The following is a 17,913-nucleotide window of genomic DNA, read 5'->3' on the forward strand; positions in this document are numbered from 1 at the left end:
GTTGAGTCACTTTAAATTAATTTTTGTCACCTCGTAGTCAAACACACTTTCAATTGATCATTAAGTTTATATTTTTAAAACTAATTTTATTTTCTTCCAAAGTATTCATCTAATTTTACTATATAAAATAAAAAAAATTTAAAAACACCTCACTACTTCATCCAAATGATGTGGCCTAGAGTCAAGTTTTGAATTTGGAAGCAATCCGAAAGGCTTTTTTCATTGAGGTAGTATTTTTGGGGTCTCAAAATGGAAATATAGAAAAATAGACCTAGGTCAAGATATAGATAAATAGATGGTAGGGAACTGAAATAGAAAGAAGAAAAAGAGAAACATGAAAAAGCTCTCTGAATCTAATCCACTTCTCCTCATCCTCCTTATAGCCCTCTAACCAACTTCCATACTCATAAACCATTACATCATTCTCATCCACTCTTCACCATAACCAAATACCCCAAACCCCAAATTTCTCACCAATTTCAAAATCAAAACCCATTCAAAATCACACAAAAGTGAAGCAAAAATGGTTAATGGGTGGAGAAAAGCATTTTGCACATCCATTCCTAGGGACAGAGAACCAAAAATCATAACAGAGAAAAAACAACAACATTGTGAAAACTCTTCCACCAATCCAAGTCCTAGAATAAGTTCCAGGTTTGGTTTTTTCTCGAATCCATCAACACCAAGATGTCAATCTCAACCTTCATCAACAGGTTCATCTACTCTTCGTTGCAGAACCTCCGTTTCAACAACTTGTTCTGTTCCCAACAGTCCAAAACTCCAATGCAGTTCTAACCGCAAAACTCCTAAATCATTCACTCTCTCCAATCCCTCTTCACCAAAATCACCTTCAAGCTTCTCTTTTCTCAAAGCTACTTTGCGCTTATCCAAAGTAAGTTAACAAAATTCAACCCTAAGTTACAACAATTAATCATATAAATCATATCTTACTTATAAAACAATATACTAATTTATATTTTTTATTATGTGCAGAATCGATGTGGAATATGTATGCAGAGTGTGAAAAGTGGTCAAGGAACTGCAATTTACACAGCTGAATGCTCTCATACTTTTCATTTTCCTTGCATATCTTCCCACGTGACAAAGCAACCATTACACGTGTGTCCTGTTTGTGGTACAAACTGGAAGGAGCTACCGGTGCTAGCAATTCACAACGAGAAGAAAACTTGTGAGGGAAACAGAAATTTCAAAGTCTACAATGATGATGAACCTCTTATGTCACCAACTTCTCTCTCTAGCTTCAATCCGATTCCTGAATCGGAAAACGAAACGGAAGATGAGGATGATGAAAAGATAGAGTTTCAAGGCTTTAATGTGAATCCTGTTGGTAATGTTTCGTCTTCGCCGGTGGTGAAGAGGAATCTCGAGGTTTGTTTGATGCCAGAAACTGCTGTTGTTGCTGCAAATCGGAATTACGAAACTTATGCTGTAGTTTTGAAGATGAGGCCTCCGACGCTTACGCCGGTTTCTTATAAGGCTGCGCGTCGTGCTCCGGTTGATATTGTTACTGTTCTCGACGTCGGCGGAGGTATGTCCGGAGAGAAGCTTCGTTTGCTGAAGAACACCATGAGACTTGTGATCTCTTCTCTGAGTCCTACCGATCGTCTCTCAATTGTCGCATTCTCCGGCGGATCCAAGAGATTGTTACCGCTCAAGAGAATGACCGGCGGTGGTCAAAGATCTGCGCGACGTATTGTGGAAGCACTCGCCGCGATTGATCAAACCAGAGAAGGCGTTCCGGCGAAGAATGATGCATTGAAGAAAGCAGCAAAAGTCCTGGAGGATCGGAGAGAGAAAAACTCCGTCGCCTGCATAATTGTTCTCTCTGACATCATCGACTCACGCGCCTTCAACGCTTCGTTTCAAAAATCCACTCTAGTTTCCTCCACGCGCCTTCCAAACCTTGACATTCCAATTCACCTTGTGCGCTTTCCTAAAGAAGGCGAGTGCATCAACGCGCCCGACGAAACGCTTGCGAAATGTGTAACAAATTTGTTGAGCATGGTGGCTCAGGACGTTAGGATTCAGTTAAAAATTGTTTCACGCTCCCGTCCCGTTGAAATTGCAGCAGTATACTCACTCGCGGGTCGACCCGCTCCACTCGGATCGGGTTTAATCAAAATCGGCGATTTGTACTCCGAAGAAGAAAGAGAATTATTATTGGAACTGAAAGTGCCAGCTGTATCTGCTGGGTCCCACCATGTTTTAACCGTGCTATCTTCTTACCGTGACCCCCTCACTCGTGAGATTCAGAATCCCGTTGAGCAGGCAATGTTAATACCTCGTCCCCACACCGTACGATCCTCGAACGAAAAGATCGAAAGGCTGAGAAATCTCCACGTCACTGTACGAGCTGTAGCCGAGTCAAGTCGTCTCGTTGATCACAGTGATCTCTCCGGAGCTCATCATTTGCTTTCATCAGCTCGAGCTCTTCTCTTGCAGTCAAGTAAGCCGGTTGAGGAGTATATGCGCTGGATTGAAGCCGAGCAAGCCGATCTTCAGAAGCGCAGACAGCAGAGTCAAAATCAGAGTCAAAGACAGAGAAACAGTCGAGCAGAAGAGAAATTGGAGCCGCTTACGCCGACTTCAGCTTGGAGAGCCGCTGAGAGATTAGCCAAAGTTGCTATCATGAGAAAGTCTATGAATAGAGTCAGTGATTTACATGGCTTTGAGAATGCAAGATTTTAGAGTTATTAAAAAAAAACACTAATTGTAATTTTATTTTTAATTTTTATAATGTTGTGCATAGGGTAAAATTAAGAATTTTATTACTAATAGAGAATTTTATTTTTATTGTATAAATGAACCGACTAAAGCTTCTGCTATAATAGCAACAAAAGGTAGCAGACGTTATTACCCTTTTCTGTGACTATGGCAGAATGAACCCACATGAGTTGATTGGGGCTATTAGGTTTTGTATTCTTGTGTTTTGTCATTTTACTACTTGCTCTTACAATTTTCGAAAATCCCAAAGTTTTATTATTATGCAATCAATTCATATGGATCCAAAGTGTATTCTGTTCAGAGAATAGAAATAGTATAGATATATTAAATGAGAATCCTAAGTTGATTCATTGTGCTCAGAATATCAATAATAAATTAATAATACTAGCTGCTGTTCAATGGTCCAAATCAATAGAATGTGGATATAAAATAAGTGTTAGTCAACAGTGTATTTTGTTTGAATTAGTGTTTAATCCTGTTTTTAAAGAATTCAGGATGGAGGGGGGCAATTTTTCTTTCTTTGTTTCTAGTCTAATCTTAAGACAATGCATGTGGAATTCTGCTTTCTGACGTTGCATCAATATCCTATGTTGCTGCCTCAATGCAAAGTGATGTTGGAAAAGTTGGATTATGCCAAAAAGAACTTCCAAAATGCAAAATTTTAGTGAGATGATGATGAGTGCTATAAAGTTAAAAGTAAAACTACCCCACTAATGGTGAATCCAAAGAGGATAGTAACATTTACTAAAATACAAAGCAATTATGAATACTGTTTAGGAAAAGTTTAAAGGAGCTTCATAGTTGTTAAAAATAAAGTTGTACTGTACATAAGTATTCAAAGCTTTCATTCATGTAATGTAACATAACTTTCAATGGAAAGTTATTCCTAGTTATGAAGTTTGGATTTATCTTGGTTTATGGAACAAGTACTGTATCCTTTTATGGAGGAAAGGGGGCAGAATATATACTACTAGGAGGAACAAACAAATGGTGAGATGGTGCGTCAATTCATCAACGGTAAGATGTCGGTAATGAAGTTTTGTTGATGAACTTATATCACATATTTTGAATACATGATACAGATCTGTGAGAATGTGACATGGAATAAATAAAGTGAGTTCTTCAAAATTCATATGTATGTTATGGTCTTTATTTTAGAATATATATTTTTGGTATAAGTGAGAGTATCCACTGTATCTGGTTAGTACTTGGTACTTTTTTTAATAGCAAAAGGAACTGGAAGCTTTTAAGGGTTACTACTAACTTAGTTGAGGGGCCACAGTTAGGTTGGACCAACAAATAGTGGTCCACAAAATACCATTAAATTAAATTAGTTCTTACCATTTAGATTTGATGTGATCTACTTGTGAACTATCTTTATTGGATATCAGGCCTTCTTTCCTGGGAGAAAAATGTTTTATAGCATGTTTTGTTTGCCATTTGGAAGAAGAAATACAAATTTCTAAAAATGTAGAATTGATTTTGAAGTGATTTTGAGATGTTTGGTTTTTTTAAAAATAGAATTGATTTTGTCTATAGAATTGATTCTACTTAAAGTTAAATTTGTAATTTTTGAGTTTATGCATAATTTTTAAACTGAAATTTATTGTTGGACTAGCTTTTACATAAATATATACAACCATAAATTAATTATGCTAAATTCAATTAAATTAAAATCAATTCAACTAAAACTTAATTTTATCAAAATCATTTCTATTCGTTGTTAATCCAAACACACATAAGATGTGATAAGAGTGAATTAAAAATAAAATAATTTATATTTAATAAAATATTACAAAAATAAACTGATCGGTGTATTTTAGTATAAACATTTCGTTTAGACAGATTTTAAATCTCACATTCCTTCAAGTATAATCAGTTATAGAAATATAATGAATTCTATTAATGAGTAATCAAAGACAATATAGCGTGATTGTTTTGGTTCTTTTTAAAATTGATTTTATAGTGTTATATAGTTTTGCGTAGAAAAAAAATTTCAAATAAAAATTATGTTTGAATAATTATTATTAATTTTATTTTAGCTATTTTATCATTTTATTGAAACTTTTTTTAGATATCAAAATTTTAAAAAATCACTTAATTTTGAAGCTATTTCAAATAGATTTTCATAAAAATCACCTTTGAAATACATTTTTTTTTTAAATTGCAATTTTGACTATGTTTTAATCTTCAGTAATATATATTTATATATAGGATATCAAAATTAGTGTTTTAATTTAGAAAAATACAAGCATAAAAAAATTGTAATATTTTAAAAAACGATTTTATAAAATCTATTTTAAAAATAAAAAAATATACATTTTTTAAGTTGAAATAAACTGATCCATAATCAATTATACATATTCAACAAACTGATCCATAATCAATTATACATATTCAAAATCAATTTTAGATGCTCCAAAAGTTAAACCAAATATAGAGAATCAATAATACACGAAAAGAACAATTAATAACTAAAAAAAGTGAACGAAGTTTTTTTTTAAAGGGAATTTTTCATTGCACTCATATAGGGTGAAAAATACCCATGAAAATCCTAAAATACCATTCGGATATGCATATCCGAAGACACATTTTTCATATTTTCAATTATTTCGGATATGCATATCCGAACTCACTATTCTTTAAACGTTTTTTTATTTAAACGTTGAATTTAAAATATTAAGTGTTTTTTTGGATATGCATATCCGAAAAAACCCTTCATATACATTTTTCTCTCCTTCACCATTTCATTCATTTTCTTCCACACAAAACATAAATTCTATCCAAACCCAACTTTATTTTCAATCATTTTTTCGTTTCCAAACCAAGTTTCAAGTGGTTCATCATAGCAAAGAGAGCATAGAAAGCTACAATTTGAGGTAAAGTTTCCCCATTCCATCTCTCATTTCATTGCATTAGTGCTGATTTGTGGAAGAAGAAACTGGGTCACTTCGGATATGCACTTCCGAAATCCACCAAACTTATTTCGGAAGTGCATATCCGAAATAAGGTATGTTACAGAAATCGAAAATTAGTTTTGGTAGAATGTATGTTTTGTGCACAAGTTAGGTATGGTGCATCCTGACAACATTGCCAGAGAAAAGGTAGAAGTTCCGGAGGAGGTCAATGATTTACAACGATTGTCGAAGCGGTAGATGTTCGACCATAATTTACAAATGAAATGACTTTCACTTCTCGTCAACATTTGATAGAGTGGGTCCGAATTGAAGCTAGTAAACGTGGATTTGGCGTTGTGATAGCAAGGTCCGACAATGACAATAGTCAAAGACAAGCATTTGTTGTGATGAAATGCGAGAGGTGTGGAAAATATATTCCAACAAATCAAAAGTTAAAACATGATGACAGAGGATCAAGAAAGTGTGCGTGTTCGTTTAAGTTGGACGTATCTTGTAGGGTTGATGATTTATGGCGTTTTAGCGTCGTTTGCAGACTTCATAATCACGTATTGGAAACCAAGCTACACGGGCATCCAATTGTGTGTCGGCTAAATCGCGAAGAGAAGAATTCTATTTCAGAATTATTGATCATCAATGTTGCACCGAGAAACATACTTTCCGATTTAAAGCGAAAAAGACCAGAAAGTGTTTCAAATATCAAACAGGTATACAATGAATGTTACAGACTGAACATTACGAAAATAGGTCAGAGGTCGAAAATGAAACAACTTTTGAAAATTTTGAGTGATAACCAATACGTTTCAAGGTACATAGCTTGTGAGGACAATGTTACCGTTCATGACATATTTTGGACTCATGGAGTTCATTATTTCTTCGACAAAAGAATCTCTTCATAAACTTGATGATGGTTCTTTTAGGATTCTTAAAATCATCCCTTCACCCTTCAACATTTGAATTAACCTGTTGAACTTTTCTAGAGCATCTTCTTTTCTAAATTTTTCCTGAAAATTACAACCACTTTCATCTTTTGATTTAAGAATTATATCAAGTTTTTTATTCCAATTCTTAACTCTTAGATACTTATCTGACACAAAATTTCTAACATCTTAAAATATTTAATGGTTTTATGTGAAATTTTTAAAAATACTAGAAGTTATTTTCAACAATTTTTTATGAATTAAAAAAATAAATTTAACATCTAGTTATTTAAATATTTATCATTAAAGATTGTAATATAACTAAAGAAACCACACAAATTTTCAAAATGATATATATTAAAAAAATCTATTTAAAATAACATTAAGTTTAAGTGATATTTTAAAATTTTAAAATAACATTAAGTATAAGTGATATTTTAAAATATTATAAAAGAATAATAAATATTTAAAATAATATTATAAAATTAAAATGAACTACATTTTGTTTATTATAGGATCACAAATTTTTAAAATATAATTTTAAATAATTTATAAAAATACTAAATTGCTATGTAGGTCAACTTGTGATTTAAAATGAGATCAAGTTTGAAGCTTTTATAGGACCAACTTTGTTGTTGAATTAAAACAGTTGAATCATATGAAGTATCTTAAAATATTTAATAATTTTTTTTAAAATTTTTTAAAAAATATTAGATGTTATTTTCAATAATTTTTTATAAATTAAAGAATAATTTTAACATCTAATCATTTAAGTATTCATCATTGAAAATTTTAATATAATCAAAATCACATTATTTTTTCAAAATTATGTATCCAAAGTAATCTTTTGTTAAAAATATATTTAAAATTAAATTAAATTTTTAAGTGATATTTTAAAGTATAAAATAATTATAACAAAAGAATGAAATATTTAAAATAATATAAAAAATTAACATAAACTACATCTGGGATATGAAATTCAGCATCAACATACTCCACCTCAACAGGAATCTCTCCCTGTTCCAGCTCTTTGTTAGATATTTATGCACTTCGACCAACATCATCAGTTTTCTGAAAAGCCATTTCGGCTTCATTGAAAACTACATCTCGACTGATAATACACCTCCTGTAACCTGGATCTAGGCACAATAGCCTATAAGCTTTGTCTCCTTCAGGATATCCCATGAACATGCATCTCAGAGCTCTAGGTTCGACCTTGTCTTGCCTAAAATGAGCATAAGCTATGCAGTCAAATACTCTAAGTTTGTCGAGCTCTAGTGGATGTCCCAACCAAACTTCTTTCAGGTGTCTACATATCTAATGCAGTCGAAGGACATCTGTTTATCAGATATGTTGTTGTCCAAAGAGCCTCTGCCCAAAACACCTTCTTCAACCCAACACTAGTCAACATGCATCTAACTCTCTCCAAAATAGTTTGATTAAACCTTTTAGCCAAACCATTTTCTTGTGGAGTACATGCAGTAGTTTTGTGCCTTGCAATACCAGAGGCAACACAAAAACTGTCGAAAGCCTCATTGTAAAATTCAAGGCCATTGTCAGTTCTCAACCTCTTGACCTTTCTGCCAGTTTGATTTTCGACCAGAGTCTTCTAACTTTTGAAATTCTCAAAAGTTGCATCCTTAGTCTTATGGATGAATACCCATAACTATATGGAATAATCATCAACTATGGATAGATAATACCTTGCTCTTGAATGTGATGGACACCTTGTAGGCCCCCGAAGATCAACATAGATGTAATCAAGGGATCCATGTGTTATTTGTTTGCCTTTATTGAACTTCACTCTGCAAGATTTTCCTAGTACAGAAGGTTCACAAAACTTCAGCTTTTCGACTTTGTCTTCACCAAGCAGATTTTGTTTCCCTAATTCGATCAGACCCGTTTCACTGACATGGCCCAATCTTATGTGCCAAATCTCTGTCTTCGATAAAGGTTTCATGGATGCAACATTTTTTGAACCACTTACAACTTTAGCGTTAAGGGTATACAAGCCTTATTTCTTCATGCCTCTCAAGACTTCCTTCGACCCCTTCATAAATTTTAGGATACTCTTCTCTCCTTGGAAAACATTTCCTTTCTTGTCGAATTTGCCAAGAGAAATCAAATTCTCTTCAAATCAGATACATACCTGACTTCAGTCAACAACTTTATTGACTCATAGTGGAGCTTGAATCTCACAGATCCAACGCCTACAATCTTGCAAGCTTTGTTGTTTCTCAATAATAAAAACCCACCATCTAGATCATATAATTCCTCGAATAAGTCTTTGTTTGGAGCCATGTGCCAAGTGCAAACTAAATCCATAATCCACTCTTTTCTTGAGTCGCAGCTTGAAACCACAAGGACATCAGATGATTCGAAATCATATTGAACAATGTTTGCGTAGCCATTATCCTTACAGGCGTTCATGACACACCTTTCTTGTGTGACCCCCTTTTTATAAGGATAACATTGAATACCCGATGCTTCTCCACTGTAAGACTTATGCTGACTTTTACCTTTCTTCTTGTCGAACTTACCATCCTTTCGCAAGAATTTTCCCTTAACGTCCAAAGCTTCGCCAACCGTCAAAGGTTTATGCTCCTTTCGTTTGTTCAAGTCCTTAGAATATAAGGCTGGTTGAACTTCTTCAAAGGCCAAAGACTCTCTTCCATACAAGAAAGTTTTTTTGAAGTGAGCATGTGTTATAGGCAAAGCGCACAACAACAACAATAACGCTTGATCTTCATCATCGATCTTCACATCAATATTTTCAAGATCAAAAATCATCTTGTTGAACATATCCAACTGCTCAGCCAACACTTTTTCTTCAATCATCTTGAATAAATACAAAGCTTGCTTAAGGTAGAGTCTATTTACCAACGATTTGGTCATGTACAAACTTTCAAGTTTCACCCATGACCCTAATATCGTCGTCTCTTTTGATAATTATCGAAGAACATTATCATCAAGGCTTAACAAGATTGCACTGTTGGCTTTCTCTATCATGGACGTCTTTTCTTTTTATGTTAATGCAGCGTCCATAGTTGTTGCTCCCTTCAACGCTTCCAAGCAACCCTACTGGACCAGTAGGGCTTTCATCTTCAAGTTCCACAAACCAAAATTGTTCACTCTGGTGAACTTTTCAATCTCATACTATGTTGAAGGCATCTTTTCCACGCTCACCGCGCCAATTTGTTGTAAAAAACAATGTCGGGATCACAAAGTATAATAGGTTTCTTTCGGCAAGAAACCAACAAGGGTAAGAAAAAATAGGGGAGCAAGAGAAGCACAATGAAATTGGTTATAGCAACTATTCTTTACTTTCTCTTTCAATCAAGATTACAAGTGTTACAGGAATAACAAATAACTCTCTCACCATAAATCAGAATATGCAGTATGCAATGATGAGAGACTAGTATGCTATTTATAATAAACCTAACATACTAAACTAATAGGATTTTTTATAAATACCCATTACAAGCTAACTTAGGGTACAAGCTAACTTAAACAATTGGACATAACAAACAGGCCCAATTCGAAATACTAACAACCCTAATATTTTGATACCCACATACTAGAATACACTTCGACTATAGTATGTAGGTCTTTGACACCAGCATGTGGACATACTTTGACAACATGCATAAATCCTTTTGAACCAAAAGATACTCTTCGACCCAATAGAGTTCAATTCAATTCTCACAATGTTCATGTTGAAGAAAAAAAGATAAATGAGAGCCACATTGAAAGTCTTCTTAAACAAGAGAGTGGTGTGAATGAAGCAAATTTAGTGCTTGAAGATGATTAGTTAATAATTTCTTAAAAAATATTTTTGCCAATGAATGCTTGATTTAAAATCTAACAACTTTCATCCTTCTACTACTTTTTTTATTTAAATGATGGTATTAGAATAAAAGAAGATTGATACAAAAGGATATGGGAACTTACACCAAGACCCTATCAAGAGGAAACAAACTTAAAGAATGGCATCCCTAGCCTATTATTTACAAAATCAACCCTTAAACAAGTAGGGATGGAAGAAAAGTAAGTAGAGTTCGTAATATAAGCCCTATATTTGCAAGAATGTCTGCACAGCTATTCCCTTCCTGATAAATATGGGAAACCGCAAAATTCCAATTAGCAACTATGTTTATACAATTCTGCAATCTTTTTCTAATGTACCGAGGCACTAAATAAAGGAGATTTAAAGGCTTTGACCACCCAAAAAAGAGTCAAACTCACCCAAAAAATTACTATCATTATTTCTAATAATTCCTCCCCAAGCACACAGAAAAACACTTAGAAAGGAGGGGGTTTGAATAAGTGTAGCTTTAAAAACTTGACAGATAAAAATAAATTGCACAGTTATTTTTATCCTGGTTCGTTGTTAACTAAACTACTCCAGTCCACCCCCGCAGAGATGATTTACCTCAACTGAGGATTTAATCCACTAATCGCACGGATTACAATGGTTTTCCACTTAGTCAGCAACTAAGTCTTCCAGAGTCTACTGATCACACACTGATCACTCCAGGAACAACTGCTTAGATACCCTCTAAGACTTTTCTAGAGTCTACTGATCCACACGATCACTCTAGTTACAACCTGCTTAGATAACCTCTAAGACTTCCTAGAGTATTCTGATCCACACGATCACTCTAGTTCCTTACAACTTAATGTAATCAATTCTAAGAGTATTACAATTGCTTCTTAAAAGCGATAATCACAAACTGTGATATTTCTCTTAACGTTTAAGCTTAATCTCACTAATATATTACAACAGCAATGTAGTGAGCTTTGATGAAGATGAAGATTCTGAGTTTTGATTTGAACAGCGTTCGAGCAAGTTTAATATGAGTTGTTTTGGTGCAGAATCGTTAACCTTGCTTCTCATCAGAACTTCATATTTATAGGCGTTGGAGAAGATGACCGTTGAGAGCATTTAATGCTTTGCGTGTTCCGTACAGCATCGCATTTAATGTTATACGCTTTTGTCAACTACCTCGAGCCTTGTTCACGCTGTGTCTACTGACGTAGCCTTTAATAGCTTATAACGTTCCTTTTGTCAGTCAGCGTAGCTTGCCACTTGTACTTTCTTCTGATCTGATGTTTGTGAATACAACGTTTGAATATCATCAGAGTCAAACAGCTTGGTGCATAGCATCTTCTGATCTTCTGACCTTGAAGTGCTTCTGAGCGTGATACCATCAGAACTTCAGTGCTTCTGTTCTCTTGTTCTTCTGATGCTTCTATAGACCCATGTTCTGATTCTGCTTCGACCATCTTCTGATGTCTTGCCAGACCATGTTCTGATGTTGCATGCTGAACCCTTGAGACAAAGCTTCTGAGCGCTGAATTATGCGTACTCTTTATATATATTTCCTGAAAAGGAAATTGCATTGGATTAGAGTACCATATTATCTTAAGCAAAATTCATATTATTGTTATCATCAAAACTAAGATAATTGATCAGAACAAATCTTGTTCTAACAATCTCCCCCTTTTTGATGATGACAAAAACATATATAAATGATATGAATTTGCGATCAGAAAGAACAGACGGCAAAAGACAAATTACACAGCTATAGCATAAGCATATGAATATGTCTCCCCCTGAGATTAACAATCTCCCCCTGAGATAAATAATCTCCCCCTGAAATAAATACTCGAAGAACTTTAATAAAAGACTTCCCTGATTATTTCGGTAGAGACGATCATATAAGCTTCTGTCTTCAGAGAATTCATAGCTTCTGACTTCTGCTTCCATTGGACAGCTTCAGAACTAGAATTTCTTTAGATTCCTAGAACACTCACAGCTTCTGATTCCTGCTTCCATCTAGGACAGCTTCAGAACTTGAATTTCTTTGACCTTCTGAACATTCACAGCTTCTGACTTCTGCTTCCATCTAGGACAGCTTCAGAACTTGAATTTCTTTGATCTTCTGAACATTCACAGCTTCTGATTTCTGCTTCCATTCAGGACAGCTTCAGAACTTGAGTTTTCTGGATCTTTAGAACATTCGCAGCTTCTGATTTCTGCTTCCCTCGGATAGCTTCAGAGCTTTGAATTTCTACCAACATCACTTCATGCTAGATTTGTATCAGAACATTGTTGAATGTACCAGAGCATCATCTGAGCATCTCTACATCCTGAAATGTTACAGAACAAAAACTAAACGACAAAAGTCAGCATGAACGAGTTAGAACATAAAATGTATATTTGAACACATAATATGTATCAGAGCCATATAGGCTAAAATAATGTATCAGAGCAAATAGAATTTTGTCATAGCAAATAGACAAATATGGATCAAATTCTATTATCAGTGCTTCTGATTTCTGAAGCTTGACAGCACTCAGCTTGCTTCAGTTTCCATGGTTTTGCTTCTTGTGTTTGCTTTGCTTTGAAGATTTTCTTCACTTCTTTATACCTGCAAAACACTTAAACCATATAGAACTTGCAGTTCTTGTTAGTAAATGTGTGGGCGCTTTACCCAGCAACTGATAGATTAATCAAATCATTTATCATTTATCTTTCTCCCCCTTTTTGTCATAACATCAAAAAGAATATTTCAAAAGATTCAGATGAATAAAACGACAAATAAAATCACTGGAATGTAAAAACAAAGGAAACTTTTCATTGATAATCAAAAGATATTACATGAGAATATGTTTAACAAGCAGATGCAACAAGGAAAGAAAACTTCTAAGACCAAATCCTAAGACCCTAGCTAAGACAAAGTCTGTGCCAGCATGCCATGAAGGAGTGAAACGCCTCATTGACTGCTTCTTGGACTTCCAGGCGAGGGGTCAGGGAGACTTGGTTCTGACGCAGATCTTCCACGATCTTTATCAGAGACAACATTCTCAGCAGGTGAAGATGAAGAGATTTCTTCGGAATGGGTTAAGGGAGAGGAAAGGTTAGATGAAGAGGAAGTTGAGTCTAGAAGGAAACAGGATGAGGAAGAAGATGAAGATGATGGAGGGCTTTCACCAGGGGGATGAAACACACGTCTAGAATAGTTTCCAGAAAGCATAGCCTCGAATGGATTCACCTTGAGAGGGTCATAGGTGATCTTTATCTTTTTGGGTTTGGAGGGAGATGTTTCAACAGCTTTCCTCTTGTTGTTTTGATCTTTACCATGGTTTCCTGGGCTCGATGAGGAGTTCATGATGGATTTGCAGATAATGAACGGGTAGGGTTTGATATGAATGCAAAAAGATAGAGTGAATAGAGAAGATATGAGAGGGAAGGAAAAAAGTTTGAAGAATATAAAGAAAAACTGAAAGAGAGTAAATGATGAAAAGCATTTAATGTTACGTGACGTGAGGAGAGATAATAATGACAAAAGACGTGACTAGCACAGTTACCTATGGTCGGCGTCCCTTCAACTGCACGCGCGCTTATCTATGAATAGTAACGACAGGTTTACCATCCCGAGATAAAACGTTACAGCTGTTTTGCTTTAAAAGAGGTTCTGAATCAACTTAGACAATGAAACGTTAGTAATAACCGAATCATAATTTCTAAAAGATTTCAATCAGAACTTCTGATTAAAAAATCATTTTCAGAAGATACTCATACATAAGAACTTCTCATCTTCTCATTCTGGGCATAAATCCATACTGATGTTCTTCAGAATGAACTTAAACCTATCTTCAGCCAGGGGTTTTGTAAAGATATCAGCCCATTGATGGTCTGTATCAACAAAGTTTAAAGATATAACACCCTTCTGAACATAGTCCCTTTTGAAATGATGTTTAATCTCAATATGTTTAGCTTTTGAATGAAGAATAGGATTCTTAGATAAACATATAGCAGAAGTATTATCACAGAATATAGGAATGTTACTCTCAAATATCTGATAATCTTCTAGCTGACTCTTCATCCAGAGCATCTGTGTACTACAACCAGCAGCAGCGACATATTCTGCTTCTGTTGTTGATAGAGCAATAGTTGCTTGCTTCTTGCTGTACCAGGAGATCAAATGACTTCCAAGAAATTGGCAACTTCCTGAAGTACTTTTTCTTTCAATTCTGTCTCCAGCATAATCAGCATCGCAGAATCCTACTAAGTTGTATTCTTTAGATTTTCTGTAAACTAAGCCAACATTAGTAGTACCTTTCAGATACCTTAGAATTCTCTTAACAGCAGTTAAATGAGATTCTCTAGGATCTGATTGGAATCTAGCACACAAACAAATACTGAACAAAATGTCAGGTCTAGAAGCAGTCAGATATAGAAGAGATCCAATCATACCTCTGTATAACTTCTGATCTACCTTCTTACTTACCTCATCCTTACCTAGGATGCATGTTGGATGCATAGGAGTTTTGGCTTCTTTGCAGTCTAGAAGATTAAACTTCTTCAGAAGTTCCTTCACATACTTGGTTTGGTGAACATAAGTTCCTTCTGATGTTTGATTTATTTGTATTCCAAGGAAATACTTGAGTTCTCCCATCATGCTCATTTCAAACTCAGCCTGCATAGATTCAGCAAACTCCTTTCCAAGTGTAGCATTAGATGTTCCAAAAATAATATCATCTACGTATATTTGACAAATTAAAATATCCCTTTTAAAGGTTTTACAAAAGAGAGTAGTGTCCACTTTTCCTCTAGTGAAACCATTATCCAGAAGGAAAGAACTTAAGCGTTCATACCAAGCTCTGGGAGCTTGTTTCAATCCATATAACGATTTCTTTAATTTAAAAACATGATTAGGAGACATAGAGTCTTCAAAACCAGGAGGTTGATGGACATAAACTTCTTCATCTATATAACCATTTAAGAAGGCACTCTTAACATCCATTTGATAGAGAGTGATGTTATGTTGAGTAGCAAATGAAATTAATAGACGAATAGATTCTAACCTGGCCACTGGTGCAAAGGTTTCTGTATAGTCAATCCCTTCTTGCTGACTATAACCCTGAGCCACCAGTCTGGCTTTGTTCCTTACCACTTCACCTTTCTCACTGAGCTTGTTTCTGAAGACCCATTTTGTACCTATTATATTGAATCCATCTGGTCTAGGAACAAGATCCCAAACATCATTCCTTGTAAACTGATTCAATTCTTCTTGCATAGCAATTATCCAGTCTGGATCTTCTAGAGCATGATCAACAGAAGTTGGCTCGATCAAAGATACAAGACCTAATTGACAGTCTGCATTGTTCTTAAGGAATGCTCTTGTTCTGATTGGATCATCCTTCTTTCCAAGAATGACATCTTCTGAATGACCAGAGATGAGTCTGGATGATCTTCTGACAGATGGTTCTTCAGATATGCTTAGATTCTCCAGAGAAGCTGATACTTGATCTTCAGATTCTTTGCTTCTGAGAAGCTCTGCTTCTGATACGTTGCTTCTTGGCTCAACAACTTCTGATATATCAATATCACAATCTGCAAAATTATCAAACTGCTTTGGTTTTTCAGAACCAAGCTTATCATCAAACCTGATATTGATTGATTCTTCTACAATCAATGTTTCAGTATTGTATACTCTATAGCCTTTTGAGCGTTCAGAATATCCAAGAAGGAAACATTTTTGTGCTTTGGAATCAAACTTACCAAGATGATCTTTAGTGTTCAGAATAAAGCATACACATCCAAAAGGATGGAAATATGAAATGTTGGGCTTTCTATTCTTCCACAATTCATAGGGAGTCTTATTTAGAATAGGTCTGATAGAGATTCTATTCTGAATATAGCATGCAGTGTTTATTGCTTCTGCCCAGAAATGCTTAGCCATATTGGTTTCATTGATCATGGTTCTGGCCATTTCTTGCAGAGTCCTATTCTTTCGTTCTACAACTCCATTTTGCTGAGGAGTTCTAGGACAAGAGAAATCATGGGCAATACCATTTTCTTTGAAGAATTCTTCAAAGGATTTGTTCTCAAATTCACCACCATGATCACTTCTGACCTTTATGATTTTACACTCTTTTTCAGATTGAATCTGAATGCAGAAATCAAAGAACACTGAATGAGTCTCATCCTTGTGTTTCAAGAATTTTACCCATGTCCAGCGGCTATAATCATCTACGATGACTAATCCATATTTCTTCCCTCTGACAGATGCTGTTTTGACTGGGCCAAACAGATCAATGTGCAAGAGTTCTAATGGCCTTGAGGTAGAAACAACATTCTTGGACTTGAATGCAGGTTTGGAGAACTTGCCCTTCTGACATGCTTCACAAAGAGCATCTGATTTGAATTTCAGATTAGGGAGTCCTCTGACCAGATTCAGTTTGTTAATCTGAGAAATCTTTCTCAAACTAGCATGACCTAATCTTCTGTGCCAGACCCACTGCTCTTCAGAAACAGACATAAGACAAGTCACCTTCTGACTCATAAGATCTTGCAGATCTGTCTTATAAATGTTGTTCTTCCTCTTGCCTGTAAATAGGATTGAGCCATCCTTCTGATTTACAGCCTTGCAAGACTCTTGATTAAAGATTATATCATAACCATTGTCACTCAATTGACTGATAGATAAGAGGTTATGTGTTAATCCTTCTACAAGAAGAACATTAGAAATGGAAGGAGAGTTACCAGACTTTATAGTTCCAGAGCCAATTATCTTGCCCTTCTGATCTCCTCCAAACTTGACTTCTCCTCCAGACTTAAGCACCAGGTCTTGGAACATAGACCTTCTTCCTGTCATGTGTCGTGAGCATCCAGAGTCCAGGTACCATGACATGTTGTGCTTTGTCCTTTTTGCAGTCAAGGATATCTCTTCAGAATCTGATTCTGATGTAGATTCTGATCCGTCATCTTCTGTCGCCATCAGCGCACAGTTGGCCTGCTCATCTTCAGAGTCTGAATCATCTTCTGACTCATCCCAGGTTGCCATAAGACCTTTCTTCTTATGAAACTTCTTCTTGGGATTTTCCTTCTGAAGATTTGGACATTCATTCTTGTAGTGTCCAGGCTCATTGCATTCATAGCACATGGCCTTCTTCTTGTCAAATCTTCTGTCATCAGAAGATTCTCCACGTTCAAATTTCTTTGAACTTCTGAAGCCTCTGAACTTCCTTTGCTTGGTCTTCCAGAGTTGATTTAGCCTTCTGGAGATCAGGGACAGTTCATCTTCTTCTTCAGATTCTGATTCTTCAGGATCTTCTTCTCTAGCCTGAAAAGCGTTAGTGCATTTCTTGATATTGGATTTTAATGCAATAGACTTACCTTTCTTTTGAGGCTCATTTGCGTCCAGCTCTATTTCATGACTTCTCAAGGCACTGATAAGCTCTTCCAGAGAAACTTCATTCAGATTCTTTGCAATCTTGAATGCAGTCACCATAGGACCCCATCTTCTGGGTAAGCTTCTGAT

At 35.3% G+C, this 17,913-nt stretch overlaps 1 protein-coding gene across 1 annotated transcript; it reads left to right on the top strand.

Moving 5' to 3' along the window:
* The first annotated feature begins 237 nt into the window (after nt 1-237).
* LOC131651766 (E3 ubiquitin-protein ligase WAVH1-like) lies at nt 238-3,253 on the top strand. Its single transcript, XM_058921457.1, has 2 exons — nt 238-892; nt 994-3,253. Exons 1-2 carry the CDS (start codon nt 524-526, stop codon nt 2,707-2,709), a joined length of 2,085 nt encoding a protein of 694 aa, XP_058777440.1. The 5' UTR covers nt 238-523; the 3' UTR covers nt 2,710-3,253.
* Nucleotides 3,254-17,913: the final 14,660 nt, after the last annotated feature.

Source organism: Vicia villosa, linkage group LG2, assembly GCF_029867415.1.
Source record: "Vicia villosa cultivar HV-30 ecotype Madison, WI linkage group LG2, Vvil1.0, whole genome shotgun sequence".
Classification (NCBI taxonomy): domain Eukaryota; kingdom Viridiplantae; phylum Streptophyta; class Magnoliopsida; order Fabales; family Fabaceae; genus Vicia; species Vicia villosa.